The 15,834-nt window shown below is 44.0% G+C and overlaps 1 protein-coding gene across 1 annotated transcript in view; it reads left to right on the top strand.

The window, feature by feature from the left end:
- The window catches only part of LOC146821139 (uncharacterized), a 174,662-nt gene extending 167,525 nt beyond the window's left edge, over nt 1-7,137 (top strand). Inside the window, exon 5 of the mRNA XM_085609328.1 lies at nt 6,931-7,137. Within this exon, the coding sequence (XP_085465454.1) occupies nt 6,931-7,137 (207 nt within the window). The remainder of the gene's footprint in view (nt 1-6,930) is intronic.
- Nucleotides 7,138-15,834: the final 8,697 nt, after the last annotated feature.

Raw genomic sequence — 15,834 nt, 5'->3', positions numbered from 1 at the left:
CTACGTTTTGGGCCCTTGCCTGCCGCGGGTACTTGGGCCTCCCACACAAGTGAGGCACCATTTTTACCGGGAGACCTGGGGGAACGCTGGGTGGTGGAAAATTTGTGTAAGCCCGAAGATGCCACAACTTTCCCACACAAAAATGTGTGAAAAAAGTGATTTTTTCAGCTAAAATTGAGGTTTGCAGGGGATTCTGGGTAAGGAAACATTGGGGGATCCATGCAAGCCATACCTCCCTGGAAGCCGTCGGGTGTCTAGTTTTCAGAAATGTATGGGTTTGGTAGGTTTCCCTAGATGGCCGCCGAGCACCGGGCCAAAAACCCAAGTGACCCCCCTTGCAAAACCAGGTGGTTTTGCGATAGGCCATTTTGATGTCGCCTCACAGCGTTTTGGGCCCTTGCCTGCCGCGGGTACTTGGGCCTCCCACACAAGTGAGGCACCATTTTTACCGGGAGACCTGGGGGAACGCTGGGTGGTGGTAAATTTGTGTGAGCCCGGTGATGCCACAACTTTCCAACACCAAAATGTGTGAAAAAAGTGATTTTTTCAGCTAAAATTGAGGTTTGCAGGGGATTCTGGGTAAGGGAACGTTGGGGGATCCACGCAAGCCATACCTCCCTGGAAGCCCCCGGGTGTCTAGTGTTCAGAAATGTGTGGGTTTGGTAGGTTTCCCTATGTGCCGGCTGCGCTAGGGCCCAAAATCCACAGGTAGGCATATTGCTAAAAACAACTCTGTGCCCAGTTGGCTTTCTGCCACCCGGGGGGGCATCGGGGGGAGGGGGTTGCCCCGATATTCCCCCAAGGGGGGCAGAAACACTGTGGCTTTTTTTTGGGGGGTGGGGGCATTGGTATGCCAGTTTTGGGCAACCCCCACCCTAATTCAAATTTTCCCCAAAACACTCCCTGGCGTCTAGTGGGCTTTTTGCCCCCCCCCCGGTGGGGCAGATTGGGGGCTAATGCCCCCATCTGCCCCCCAGGGGAGGCAGAAAGTCCACTAGGTGCCAGAGAGTTTTTTGGGTAAATTTTAATTAGGGTGGGGGTTGCCCAAAACGGGCATGCCAATGCCCCCACCCTAATTAAAATTTGCCCCGAAAAATCCCTGGCATCTAGTGGGCTTTTTGCCCCACTGGCAGGGCAGATACCTCTCCCGTCTTTCTATGTGCCCGGGGGGCTGAGATAGCCCCCTGAGCACATACAAAGTGAAACTGAAATGAGCCTAAAGGCTCATTTCAGTTTCGGTTTCTATGCAATGAAGACAGCGCGACGTGCGCGCTGATCTTCATTGCACAGAAACCAGGGAGGGGGCCTCGGGAGCTGGGGAAGCTCTTCCCCAGCTCCCAAGGTCAAAGGCATTAAATAGAAATCCCTCTGCTGTCTGCAGCAGAGGGATTTCGTGCCCCTGGCCTCATGACGGAATGGTTCCGTCATGAGCACAGTGGCACCGATGCTCATGACGGAACCATTCCGTCATGAGCATCGAAGGGGTTAAGCAACAAACTGTATTGCAGCCGCAAAGCCACAAGTAAAGTGATCGCAAAACTGAAAGCAAAGCCACAAGTAAAGCGATCGCGATCGCGAAACCGAAAGCAATCGCTTTTGGAAGCAGAGACAGCCACCAATGGTGTGTGCGCCACAGACAGCCATGTGCTTTCAATTATCGCACCCGCGTTTGGGCACGATAATTGAAACCAGATAGGCTTTAGTGCGCGTAACAGACACCAATAGGCCGTGGGCGGAGCGATGCGCCAGCCTTTGGCCTATTGCATGCTCTGTCTAAAAAATACAGCCACTAAAAGCCCAATAATAGAAGACAAAACAAAAAACACACGCGCGAGCACTGCTGCGAAGTGCAACGCTAGCCGCGAGACCTAAAAATTGTATTCACATTCACAGAGCCATACACAAATGACTGGCAGCGATACTTAATCTGCAGAACAATATTCCAGCTCAGTGTTAATGTCTTTCCGTTCTCCTATCTCACTCATTAACGTCCCTCACCCTTCAGTGCTACCTCAAGTATTGCATTGCAGGATACTCTCCAATTTCAAGTCTCTCTGAGTATCTCCATGACTCCTGAAGAAATACACATTTATATCACATTACCCCTGCTCATCCCCAGCTTTTTTTTATGACATCTTCCCTCTCAACGCATATAATCACATTTGTTACTCAGAATAATAAAGAGCCCCTCCCATACCAATTCCTTCTATTCTATCCCCAGACTAAATCATAGATTGATTTGCACACTCAACCTGTTGACCTTCAGCACTAGTCAACCAAACTAACTCTTCCCCACATGTCAAACCACCAATCGAATGTGCCTTAATAAACCGAAGTCTGCGATCTGACCAATGATCTAGGAAAATAATCTTGATGTGCATGCCCTTATTAAAACACAGTTCTCCCATTCTTCAACACCCTTTTGAGACCACGACTGCCACCAAACTACTTTTTTTCCCTGCTCAGATGACTAGTGTAGGGGTGAAAGAGTAATGGGAGAGCCATACACAACCTGGTATCCCACCATTTACTCCAACCCAGCCATTCTGTGTTAGCCTACACTCACTAAATATTTAATCTCGCCATCTTCTATACTATCCATCTCTTTCCACATATATAAAACAACACCTTGAATCCAGCCACCTTTACCAAGCAACCTCAGTATTACCCTGCCCTCCTACTTCCACAAGACAGAAAATAGGAAGCTAGCATCCTCCCACCCACCTACAACACCATCAGCTAATTCCTTCACAATTCCATCCAGAAGCTGTCCTCTCTGTTCTCACATTAATATAATCAATATTTACCAGGGGCAGAACTAAGTCTTTAAGTCAATGTTTCAGAATGAGGCAATTTATGAATTTCTAATGAAACTATAATAGTTCAGGTGGCTGCAAAGGACTAATGCTTTCAAGCCATATTTGGACAATATAACATATTAGATGATATTTTAAGAACACTATCAAATTGTTTTAAGTGTTGTGTGTTCAATGGAGAGGAACCATATACAGAAGATGGAGAACAATTAAACATCTCCCAAAAGAAGTTAGCAAAATGGCGCAATTGTGGTGGCACTAACAAGTGATCTAACTTTTCTTTCACATAGCAGCTTTGCATTGAAGAGTGAGGAACGGATAGATTTTCAAATTCCTTTTTCAAACCTAGTAATACCTAGCTACTTGGCAGAGGCATAATCAGCTAATTTTTGGGACCTGCTAAACTGGTGAGATTTCTGTGACGGGTGCACTAATACATAAACAGTCAAACCACACCAACCAGACCAATCACTGGTGGAGGCTGGGTTAGGGCCTAGTTATCCTGATGAGAACCAGCCTTTACCATGACGGTTACAGTAATGCGGCAGTTATAACAAATTCATCTTTAATAACAAATGCATCTTTACCACACATTCCTTTACCAAGCATGTTGTTACAACGACATGCGTTAAGGAAAGCAGCGATGCACTTTACAGTCAAACGCTTTCCCTACTGTTGTGCAAACTGGAGTTAGAATAGTAAATTATACCGCTCCAAAGTCCAGCGCTTTCCCAAAGCATGTTGTTGTAATGGTATGAGTGGCAAAGGAATGGGTGGTAAACATGCATTGGTTGTCAAGACTGTTGTAAAGACTGCAGAGTAACGGCATGTGTTGTTTCGACATACAATCATTCTGAGTGGAAATGCTAATAATACGTTGCCAATCTGTATTAAATCAAAGGGGCATTTGTAGAAGCTCCTATCGCCACCACAACGCCACTTTTACTGACATTGTGGTGGCGATAGGGGCTGCGCCTTATTTACAAGGCAGCGTTACGCTGCCTTGTAAATAAGGCCCCCTTCCAAACTATGGTTAGCGTGAAAGGTGTGGGCGGTGGGCGTTTCACTGCCATACCCATTGGTTTTGACGCCGCCCCCTATGTACAAGGGTGGTGTACCTAGGAGTCAGTGCCAACATTAAGACCAAGAAAAACCTGGTTTTAAGCTGGCGAAACAAGAAGAAATTTATTATTTCTCCTTATTTTTGCTTATTCCATGTGAGCTGCCTTGTGCAGCACACATGGAAAAAGCGAAATGCCATGGATTGTTTATGTGTCGGAAGGTGTCCCTTCCGACACATAAACAATCCTTTGAAAAAATGCCATTTTGTGACTTTCATTTGTGGCGCACGAAGCAGCACACATGACAGTGACAGAATGACATTTTAGGATTGTTAATGTGCAGGAAGGGACACCTTCCTACACATAAGCAATCCTCCCCTGCACGCAGACACCCAGGAAGGCTAATGCCTCTCTCCGCCACTTCCTTGTACATATCCCTCAAAGTTTCTTATTGGTGTCTTTGAAAGAGACCATCATATTTGCAGAAAGCACTCTTTCCTAATGGAGACTGATTTTGTGTTCCATTATTTTATTTTTGACAGTTTTCTTATACAAAGAGCCAATTTTGATGGAGAATGTGCTGTCTGTGACAACACTCTAGCATATTTTAACTTTTAGCCTCAACCCCTGCTGCTGGACAGAAATGACTCATTTAGTACACTTGCTCACTAAGCAGCCCCTCAATTTTTCACAGCGCTTAGGGTTTTAGTAAGGTGATGCAAATGGTTAGCACTACCACTCTGAAAACTGTAAGGCGAACCACTGGGATGGTTCCGCCAACAGCGAAAATTGTCATGTTTAGACATCCGCAAAATCATGTGGGTCACCTTGGCAAAACAATGTGTGTGCGTTTACACAATTCATATTGTAACTTTAGGCCTGATTTAGAGAATGGTGGAGTGGGTATTCTGTTACATCCACAATGTGGTACACTGTCTGCCGAACCCGAGGTCCATCAGCCTCATTTTGGAACCAGCAGACCCTAAGCTTTCTGTTGATGGAGCTCCCATTATCTTTGTCTATGGAAAACTTACTCTTATGATCTACTGAAGTACTTGGCTGCCAGAGGAAGGACATTACTATCGCCGCTCACCCACCCTATCTAGGGTGCACGGTATAATGTCCCTTTTCTCTGTCCCATCGGAAAAAACAAATTATGGCTCCCACATCCTCGGAAAAATTTCCCAGGGTGTGTTATGCTTTTCAGAAACATTGGGGGTTTGTTTCTGAAAAACAAAAACTTTGTAAAAGTTTGGGAGACGGCCATCAAAACCAATGGTGCCCATCCACAAAACATTTTGTAACTTGAAGGGAGTTCCCATGACAGCTGTTCCTTTCAATGTACAGTGATTAGCTCTGACAGACAGTAGTCCACTATGGTGGCGAAGGTAATGCACTCCGCCACCCCGATGGACAGACTGCCCAATGGCGGCTCCTCCACCATGGTGGAGGAGCGTCGTCTCACTGAACAAAAGGAAAGCTAAAATTATAATAACTATCGCTATTATCATTTTAGTTTTCCTTTGCAGTCAGTGTCTCTTGGGGCGGAGCTGGGCATAGCAGGGGAGAGGAGTGCTTTGCACTCCTTAAGTGGGCGTGACCTCTTGACCGGCCAAACATTCATGCGCACTGCGCATCCTCCCAAACAGGTTGCATTATGCAGCCTGGTGAGGAACATGCAAAGCCTCCCATTCCCCATCTGAACGCCGATCCATGTAGCTCATACCAATCACAATGCTGCATTGCAGCGCTGTGATTGGCTCAGGGGAACCTGGGAGTCTGGTGCTTCCTGCTGCTGGCTGAGACTAGAGGAAGAAGGAAGAGGACGGAGAACGGAGGAGAGTCGGCAGCTGGCCATTTCAGGTAAGTGTATTTTTTTCTTTGTCATCGTCCCTTGACCCCTGTCTCCCCCTGCCCCTTACCCCACCACCCGAATCCGGTAGCAGCCGTTAAAGCCGCTACAGAGACCACCATCTGCCAAAGCCTAAATTAGGCAGTTTCTGTGCACTCAATCAACATTTATAGACCTCATGGGGAGCCTTGTGTGTATTTAATCTCCCAAGCTACAAATGTTTATGGAAAGACAGAGGTTTCACTAATAGATTCAGGGAAGCTACCTAATGTTAATGGGTTGGGAATGAAAGGGTAAATATTAATTGCAGCTAAAATGGGATGAGAATCACAAAAAAGCACTACGGTCACAGGGAAATCTAGTTGTTTTTTTAACACCGTCAATGAAAACATTATTGATAAAGGAAGGCATTTTCCAATTCTGCATGCCACCCCGAGATCAGTTCCTGGCTTGTCTCCAGCCACGTGATAAGTGCCCAAAGAAATTTTTCACAGACGTTTACCAGGAGTTTTTTATACTCTGGCTTTCATTATCGATACATTGATTTTAAAGACCACTACTCATTACTGGCCAATTAGTCAGGGCAGGAGCAAATCCTGCACTGGATCTTTGGCAGCAGAAATAGGGCAATGGTCTAGCAGTAAATAGGACATATTGTTGGAGAGCAATTCTTTGACCTCGTCCACTGCAGCCTCAGGGAAATTTCAAAGGTGGGACAAGAGGCCATGGATGCTCTTAAGCTTGTGTAATGCTTTAAGGATTTAATGACTCTTCAATTTTTTCCTTATAGTCTCAATCTTGTAGTGAAAGCATTATACTATTTGATTTCCCAGTTCCTCTTAGGGTGAAGTATGTGCTTACAACCAGGAAGGATTAGTGAAGTACTTAAAAATCTTGATTCGACCTGAAGTGTCATTTTTATGCCAGGCTGAGCATTTAACTTGGCACAATAGATCCTAATTTTTCAAAGTTTCCTTTTTCATTTCTTGCGAGTAGATATATCAACAACTTCATGGCCTACATGTTTATTTGGTGCTGTGTTTTGATAGATAAGTGTGCAAATTACAACTATGCGTGTAAATATATTTCTGGTTGAACCACACCACTGATTAACGTTTACATTATTTTTCTAAATATTAGCCCCTTAAACCTCATTAGTAACCTTATAACAATAACTACATGTTTTTAATATTTCTGACAGGGCCTGCAACCACTGTCCTCAGAGGCTGATAAGAATGAAGTTCAGATTGCCGCCTTCTGCAGACACTGGAAAAAAACACTGCAGAAGCATCGAGAAACAATAGAAGATGGAAGATCAGAGACAGATGAATTGGGGCTCCGCAAAGTAAACCATACTAGAATCCCTACTCTTATTTCCATAATGCAAGTGCCATTGTCTCCACAATAAAAAGGTTTACCAATTCTTTTGTGTGAATTGATTTATCAAAATTCGTAACCTTCTACCTTGTGCACCAACAGAGTCAGCTCATGCGGTATGCCAAAACAGGTAGAGGTCATAGTGGAGTTCTAATTTACTATACTGTATCCTACCAATTAGGAATGGAAAAGCAATGCTAGATCACAGTCACCAACTACATCCACAAAGCTCCTGTTGATAACCAGTTAAGCAATGACTGCTTTTAAAGGGTGTTGAATGCCATGAAAAGGTCCAAGAATGCAGTGTCTCCTCCACTCTGAGGGGTGGAATCCTTATTGGAAGACACTAAGGGGCCGATTCCGATCCTGGAAAAACGCTGTACAAATCGTGGTATGGAGCGTTTTCCCCATACAACTCGTACTTGTAAGGATTTCCCTACAACCTAAGAAGTACAATCCGTACAAATAGACTCTCTCCATACAAATTGTAAAAAAGACCATACAACTCGTATATACAAGCGATTCCGATTCGGATTGCCCTGTACGCGACGTTCACATGTATTCCCGGCAGCAGTTTACAACCCGTCAAGTACGATTCGTACAAACGGCACTCCGTACGGCTCTTTTTTACAGGAGCCAAAAAGTGCTGGGAAAACATTGTACGCCCCGAAAACAGTACGAGACGGACCCCCAATGTACGCGTCGTACACCCCATGAATACAGGGGTACGGTGCGTATGTACGGAGCGTACCGATGACACGGAAAGTGGGGTTTGGTGCGTATATACGCGCTGAAGGGGTACTGGTCGTGTACGCACCGTACAAACACCGTACCCCAAAATCGCTTGTGTACGCACCGTACCCCAAAAGTGCGTATGTACGGTGCGGACCCCAAAATCGCGTATGTACGGTGCGTACATGCGCGATGTTGGGGTACGCTCCATACACATGCCTCGCATGTGGGGGGACCCCTGTACGCCTCATACCCCTATACGACCCATACTCCGGTACGAGTCGTACACCCAGAACGAGTCATACCAGTGTACGAGGCGTATAGGGGTTCGCTTCGTAGCCCGGTACGAGTCGTTCCCCGTATACAGGCCATTTTCCATACAAATCGCATGCTAACAACCCGGTACGAATCGTACTTGACGGGTTGTACAGCCTTTTTACAAATTGTATGGTCTTTTTTACAAGTCCGTGTCGTACAGCTTTTCCCGATCCGATTTGTAAGGATCGGGCCGATCTGTATGTATTTTTCCCGTACGAATCGTACTACACTGGTTGGAAGGGACTTGTACGATTTGTAAGGAAAAAAATACGGATCCGATTTGTATGTAAAATAAAAGTCCAGGATCAGAATCGACCCCTTAGTGGGAAATTCCCCTCAAGCTATGCAAATGGTTTATCAGAAAGCTTAGTCCTCATTGTACACCTTTTTTGGCTCAGTAAGCAATTGTTCTCTCTTTATATATCTAGCCCTTTTTCCGTTAAAGGTTATTTGTTTGTGGCTTTAATCTTTCCTCCGCAAAAACAATTGTTTTTTATAAAGTACATAAAAAAATGTTCACATATAACCTTCATGTGTATGCATGACTGGTATGAGGGCCCTGATCTATACCTGTGATGCATCCTATTGGAGTTGAGGAACTCAACTTAGGTACACCAAACCCCCGATACTTACATTTTCCTCCCTGGTTCTCATTCTTTCCTCTAAAGTCTCAGACGGGATGTAGGAGTCCCATGATGTAGCTGAACCAACTTAGATACATAACGCCAAATCCAGTCTGAATAACTATTTAACATATAGAGCACCTATCCAAGTCTTTCTGAGACACCTATACTACACCCAGTGGCAGCTCCCTGAGGGAGCGCTGTGGGACGGTGGGGCAGGGGAGGGGCAGGGTGGGGGTAGTAAACTCCAGCATATGGCCGAACGGAGGTAAGTAAATAAATAAATACATAAAAAACAATTTACATTGCGCGGGCTGCATCGCCGAGTTGGCTTTCCAGAGCGCGCAATGTAGATTGTTTTATTTATTTATTTATTTATTTACTTACCTCCGTTCGGCCGTATGCCAGACTTTACTACACCCCACCCTTCCCCTCCTCAGCCTCACCTCCCTGCAGCACTCCCTCGAGGACCCGCCACTGAATACACCTCATTTGTATCTTACAGAGGTCTATGTTTCTTGGTTCAGGACAGTGGCAACCCGGACTGTCCTAAAACACTTATGTGGAGTATTTCTTACCTTTGGTGGGAGTTGTGAACAATAAGTAATAATGCCATGTGAAGTGATGTGAGGGTTTAATCCTTAATTCTCTTAGAGTTTTCAAAGACTGTAGCATACCTGGAGTCACTGGAGAAGAAACCTGTGGATTCTACTAAACTCAGGGTGAAGCATTCCAAAGGACTGTGATGGCACGTTGGGACATGGTTAAAATTTCCATGCGACAGACCTTTGTGGTTGGCGGACGAGCAAAGAGAGTTGACATACAGCAACACAATTCAATTTCATGTAACCCATTTGGTCACACAATAAAGACCAGGAGTCAAGTGGGTTTATTGCAATTAGAAATTAATGCAAATTAAGCATTTCTGAGATACAGAAATAAAAGGAGGCTTTGTTCGCCATAAGTTGGCAGGGTATGCTCAGACGTGAGTCCCTTGCTCACTTTGCCACTGGATTCAAGCAAGCCTGGCTGAAGACGGCTGAAATGCCAGAAACCGGTCCTAGGAAGCTTGTTTCCTGTCCAGGGAAGACATGGCTTGGCAGTTCGGGCTGGACTGTTCCCATGAGGCACAGGGTCAGACTGATTTGCATATGGCCATGTCTGAACTGGGGTGGCAGAGTGGGCTATAGAACGGTGATGGATTAAACCCAGATCAGTTGACTGGGGGTGAGTGCTTGCAATGTTCAACACTCCGTCCATCATTTCCTTTGGTTTTGTTTTCATAAATGTTTTTCTGGAATTCTCCAGATGTTTTGGCATCACAGTATCTACACTGACTCTAATCTAACTCTACATCTCCTCCCTTCCTTTTCATTCCCCCCTTTACTAGTAATCTCTTATATCCCTTAAAGACCAAAACCAGGAATATTGCACAAAGAGCAATTTTCACAAGAGGCTTCCAGATGGATCCACCTAATCCACTTTCCAGATCTCCAAACCAGTTACCTATTGCAGTAATTTCATTTCCAACTGCTTCCCAAGCACCTGTTGCTTCTAGCTCCTTCAAATCACTCTTCAGATCAGTGATGCTTTTGAAAAACGTCATCAAATCTTTCCTTTTATCCAGCATGTCAGTACAAAATTGTTGAACTTTTAACTTCCGCCAGGCCCTGCCCTCTTTCACAAGGTGGATGTCTAAAGCAAGACAGTTTTGCAAAACCATGGATCTTACAGCAATCATTTCAGTATTCACAACTAATAAATCTTCTGCTGTACTAGTAGACTGTTTATGCACCATGATCGACAACTTTCTAATTTTAATGTCATTCAAAATAACACCTACCGATGGAATCATTGCTCCAAAAATATATCCTACTTCTTCACCAGCACTACTTCCTCTTTTGGGTCTAAGCTTCTATTCCCACACGGGATCATTAAAATATTCCCCATGATACATTTTAGAGAAACTATACCTACATAACATGAACCATACCATTGTTTGGACATCCTAAAATATGCATACACTCCACAAACATAATAAACCCCAGAAATAACAGAATCTTTACCTGCCAACAATGATTCCTGATGTCCTTTGGCTATGAAGGTGGTTTCACATTCACTCTTTAAAACAAATTTCGTGTTGGATATAGACTTTTCTCTAAATATGCATAAATGCCCCTTGGGTTTCCAATTTTAACTCAATGCAGCTTGGTTTCCTGCTAATTGAAGCTCAATTATTTCTCTAGTCTACAGATATCCAATTTTAACTTCGTTTGATTTAGATTCTATCCCTCTCCTTCTGTCTTCAACTGAATTTTTTAAGTTCTTCACTACATTTGTTAAGATACAAGCCAAATTGTTTTGATGTGCATAAACAGTGTCAAATGTCATGCTAGCGTTAAGAAATCCTTCTACTCTATCTACCTTTTTAGCCTCAGGGTCATGATTCAAATGATTAAGTATGGGAACTTACTAAAAGATGAAATCATAGTTCAAGAAATAAAACTGGAGATGACCCTGTCTATACAACAGACTCATTAACAGGCCACAAGTAACACCATAAGTCAAGGGTATATGATGGCATGTGATACCCTCTTCACTTGAAGCAGGTAATTGCGTGCAGACATAGCAATATCTAGCATATCTAGCCAATGTACTCTTAAAGCAACTTATAATACACATTTGAAGCAAGATCTCATATAGCTAAATTTAGGTTTAATTCCCTCTCAGTCAGTGAATCCAAACTACTGTCAGTGGATCGCATGTTACTAGAGGTGACTCTAGATCTAATCTCGGTTAAACTCGGGGACATGGGTGAGTACAATCCTACAAGCAACATAATCAGTACTAAAACTGCAGTTTTTTAACACACCTGCTATTATGTGCCTACGTCTATTAGTATTATTGTTAGGTTCCATAACATTTCTAAAATCATATGACCCGATTCACAAAAGTAATCTGAGACAAAATCCTAACATTACGACTTTCGGTATTCACAAAGGGCATTTAGGAGTAGTAAAGTTAGGAATCCTAACTTTACTACTCCTAAATGCCCTTTGTGAATACCAAAAGTCATAAATTTAGGATTTTGTCTCTGATTACTTTTGTGGATCGAGCCCAGACTGTTGGGTGGAAAATAGCAGCAGCAGAGTCTTCTCTGTCAGTTTAAACCTGTGCAAGTGAAAAAACAAAGTTCAAATAATGTACAGTGAATTATTTACTAAGTCTTAATGACTCTTCCTTAGCCCTACTCTGTGTTCTTCTTAGTGACAACCTTACTACCCTTCAGCAGACTAGTGCCTCAGTACTCTTCTTAGTTATTTTAACAAAGTTAAATGGCCTCTTTTCAAAGGTACATTCCAATCTTCAATCTAGAAATCAAGCTAATGATAATTCTTGTCAGTCTGCTCCGTGTCAAGGTAAGGTCAAAACACAGTTCTGCAACAAGAATATATTCCTGAGGTTCACTGGATCTGCACTTTGAGCCCCCTGGTCCGAAAACTCTGTCACTTGATCATTCGGTGCAAAGTATGTCCATTTAGGTGAAGAGTACCATCAACATTGTACTCTAGCTCACTTTGATCTCCTGAGTTCAAGCGCTTTGCCTTCACTGTCACTCGGGTCAGAGTACTCAGTATCTTCTGGAATAGTTGTCAGCACACATTCCTTGGGCAAACTCACTCTTTCTCTCTATTGCCTTCTTGGCCAATGTTCTCTTCTTCTCACTCGCGTTATCACAGTACCGTAACCTTTGTCAGGGTCTAAATCTGGCTCAATCAACACCACAGGATGAGACTCTCCTGCCGCAGCTTTGATTGCTGACTCATGAAGACACCCACCTTAGACCACACAAGTGCTGTTTCAAGTTCTTGTTGGTCCCCCTGCTTGTCTAACCTGCTCCTGATTTCTTTAAGTCTCGTCTGGAAGAGGTGCTGTCACATCATCAAGGGGAAACTCAACTCTGTGATTGTGAGCGGCATGCACCAAGTTGGGGAGACCTCGCAATTGCTAGCAGTCATTGTCACCAGAATGACTTGGTAGAGATGAGGCCAACATGGCTCCAAGCACGTTTTCCTGACTTGCTTCTTCACCACAACCCAGTCTCCGGTACTGAGATCATGGCACTGCTCCTGATGTGGCAGCTCCAACCTGATGAGACACAGAATGCACCCTGTCAGCCAGTCCTTTGCAGTACTCAAGAATCATGTAATCTGTAATGTTCACAAGCGCATTTGCAGGCACAGCTGGTAATCTCATTGCTGTGCCCATAATTATCTCATGAGAAGACAATCCTGCCCTTCTATCATGAACACTGTGATGACTCATCAACACAATAGCAAAGCATCAGGTCATTTCACAGACGTTGAAGCACACACTGTGGCTAGTCCGGATTTCAGCATGCCATTCACCTGTTCCACAAGTCCTGAAGCCTCAGGACAATAACTGCAGTGTAGTCTCTGCTCCAATTGTGTCACTGCGTGCAACATTCTCAGGACCTCCTTATTAAAATGAGTTCCTCAGTCTGACTCCAAAGAAGTCGGAACCCAAATCTGGGTATTAACTCCCTCAGCAACAATTTTTCTAATGTGAGACTGTAATGTCTTGTGGTCGGGTAAGCTTCAACCCAACGTGAAAATATGCACACAGTCACCAGGACATACCTCAGACCATTGTACACGGGCATCACAATAAAGTCCAACTGCGTCCTATTGAATGGACCTCCTTATTTCCCTATGTGACTCAATGTTACTGAAGTTCTCTTCCCTGTATTTATCTGTGGACACACAGCACATCTGTAACAATCCTTCAGCCATCAATGTAAACCTGGGGTTAAACCATGTCTGCCTAACAAGCGCATCATGGTGTCCGTCCCTATGTGAGCAGGACCATGATAATGTCTAAGGGGTCTCCAACCCTTTCTGCAGTGAAGGCTACTTCTGATCATTGAAAATCATTGTGAGCCCCTGGGGGCTGAGTCACTTGATTATTGTTACCAGACACCCTCTCGCCCAGCTCAATTGACTTTAAGCATAATGGCCATTGAACCAGATACTATGGTTTGAACAAAAAACTTTGAATAGGGGCATTATGCCAGGACTGCCATGTACTGTAGTGACAGTGTTGTCTCTCTGGATGTATGAACGAATAGGAAACGTTAGAACGCAAACCTTTACAATGCATGCATTTACAACGCGGTTTTTACATCGCAACATCCATTACAATGCATGATTTTATAACGCATGCCATCACAACGCATTTTTAGAAACTACACTTACAATGCATTCCATTACAACGCATACCATTACAACTCATAATACATTTAGGGCAACGGTAGTGTAAGTGTTGGATGGTGTAGGGGTAAAAATTACTATTACAACTCCAGTGAGTGCAACAGTAGGGTAAGTGTTGGATAGTGTAGGGGTAACAATTACTATTCCCACTCCAGTGAGTGCAACAGTAGGATAAGTGCTGGATAGTGTAGGTTTAAAAATTACTATTTCCCATTACTTACCTTATAATGTGTTGTAATGGCATGCGTTGTAGTGGCATGCGTGTAATGTCATGCGTTGTAGTGACATGCGTTGTAATGGCTGTGTTGTAATGGCTTGTGATGTAAAGGATGTTGTGTTGTAGCGACTGCGTTGTAAAGGTAGTGCATTGTAATGACTGTGCTGTCATGGTTGTTTCCCGAATGAACATGTGTGCATATGAATGGGAAAGATGTGTATTGGGTGACTGAGAACCTATGCCATGTTTACTAGTGGCACAGGAATACCTTTCATCATATGTGGCACAGTTAAATGTATAATACAAACATATAACTTTTTTTAAACGGGAGAAATGTAAGGGCATATGTACAAGCCCTTATCGCCATCTTTTCAGTGACGTTGTGATGGCATTAGGGGCTTTGCCTTATTTACCAGGCAGCATTAAGCCACTTAACGTGGCTTAACTGTGCCTTGTAAATAAGGCCCCCTTTCATGCAATGCTTAGCGTGAAAGGGGTGGGCAGTGGATGTTGCTGTGAGCATTCTACAGCACAACACCCATTGATGTTGACGCTGCCCCCTATTTACACAGGCAGCGTAAATAGGAGGCAGCACCAAAATTAAGACCAGGGAAAACCTGGTCTTAAGTTTTCCGAAACGAGGAGAAATGCCTTAGTTCTCCATGTTTTTGCTTTTTCTATGTGTGCTGCCTTGTGCAGCACACATGGAAAAAGCAAAAAGCCTTGGATTGTTTATGTACAGAAAGGTCCCCCTTCATGCACATAAAATATATTTTTTTTAAATTCCATTTTGTGACTTTCATGTGTGCTGCATTAAGCAGCACACATAAAAGTGACAACATGGCATTTAAAGATTGTTTATGTATAAGAAGGGGGACCTTCCTGCACATAAACAATCTTTCCCTGGCACTCATACACCCTTACACTATAGTACAACGGTGCCTGCATTGGCGCGACACTGCTAAGTGTAGCACCAGCGCAGGGGAAAAACCAAGGCTGCATCATATTCTCGTAAATATGGTGCAGCCTTGCGTTTCTGAAGTGGTGGAGCAAGGCGTTAAGCCATGACGGCTTACGCCTCACTCCGCTACGTCAGGTATACATATCCCCCTTAAAGTCTACAAAACGTTCTGCAAAAAATGTTCATGATATGGAACATTTTTCAGCAGTAGCGGCTCCTCTGCTAAAGCGGAGGAGCGTCTCCCCACTGCTCTAGGAGCAGTGTAAAAGGAAAAATAAAATGATAATAACAAAAGTTAATATTTTCTTTTTAGTATTAGCCAGGTTAGGGTGGGGTGGGACTGAGCTCCTGTGACGAGGGAGGAGGAGTGATTGTTGTAGCTTAATTGCGCAGGGCGGTTTGGTGGCTGTCTTGGGCCTGCCAAACAGTCATACGCACTTTGCATGTTCTCCACCAAACTGTAATAAACAGCCTGGATGAGGAACATGCACAGGCTGTCAGTCCCCCTTTGAGCGCTGAACTATGGCGCTCAAACCAATCACAATGCTGCTGTGATGTTGATGACAGCAGCACCGTGATTGGCTTA

Source organism: Triturus cristatus, chromosome 6, assembly GCF_964204655.1.
Source record: "Triturus cristatus chromosome 6, aTriCri1.1, whole genome shotgun sequence".
Classification (NCBI taxonomy): Eukaryota; Metazoa; Chordata; class Amphibia; order Caudata; family Salamandridae; genus Triturus; species Triturus cristatus.
This window is presented reverse-complemented; position numbering and strand designations above follow the sequence as displayed.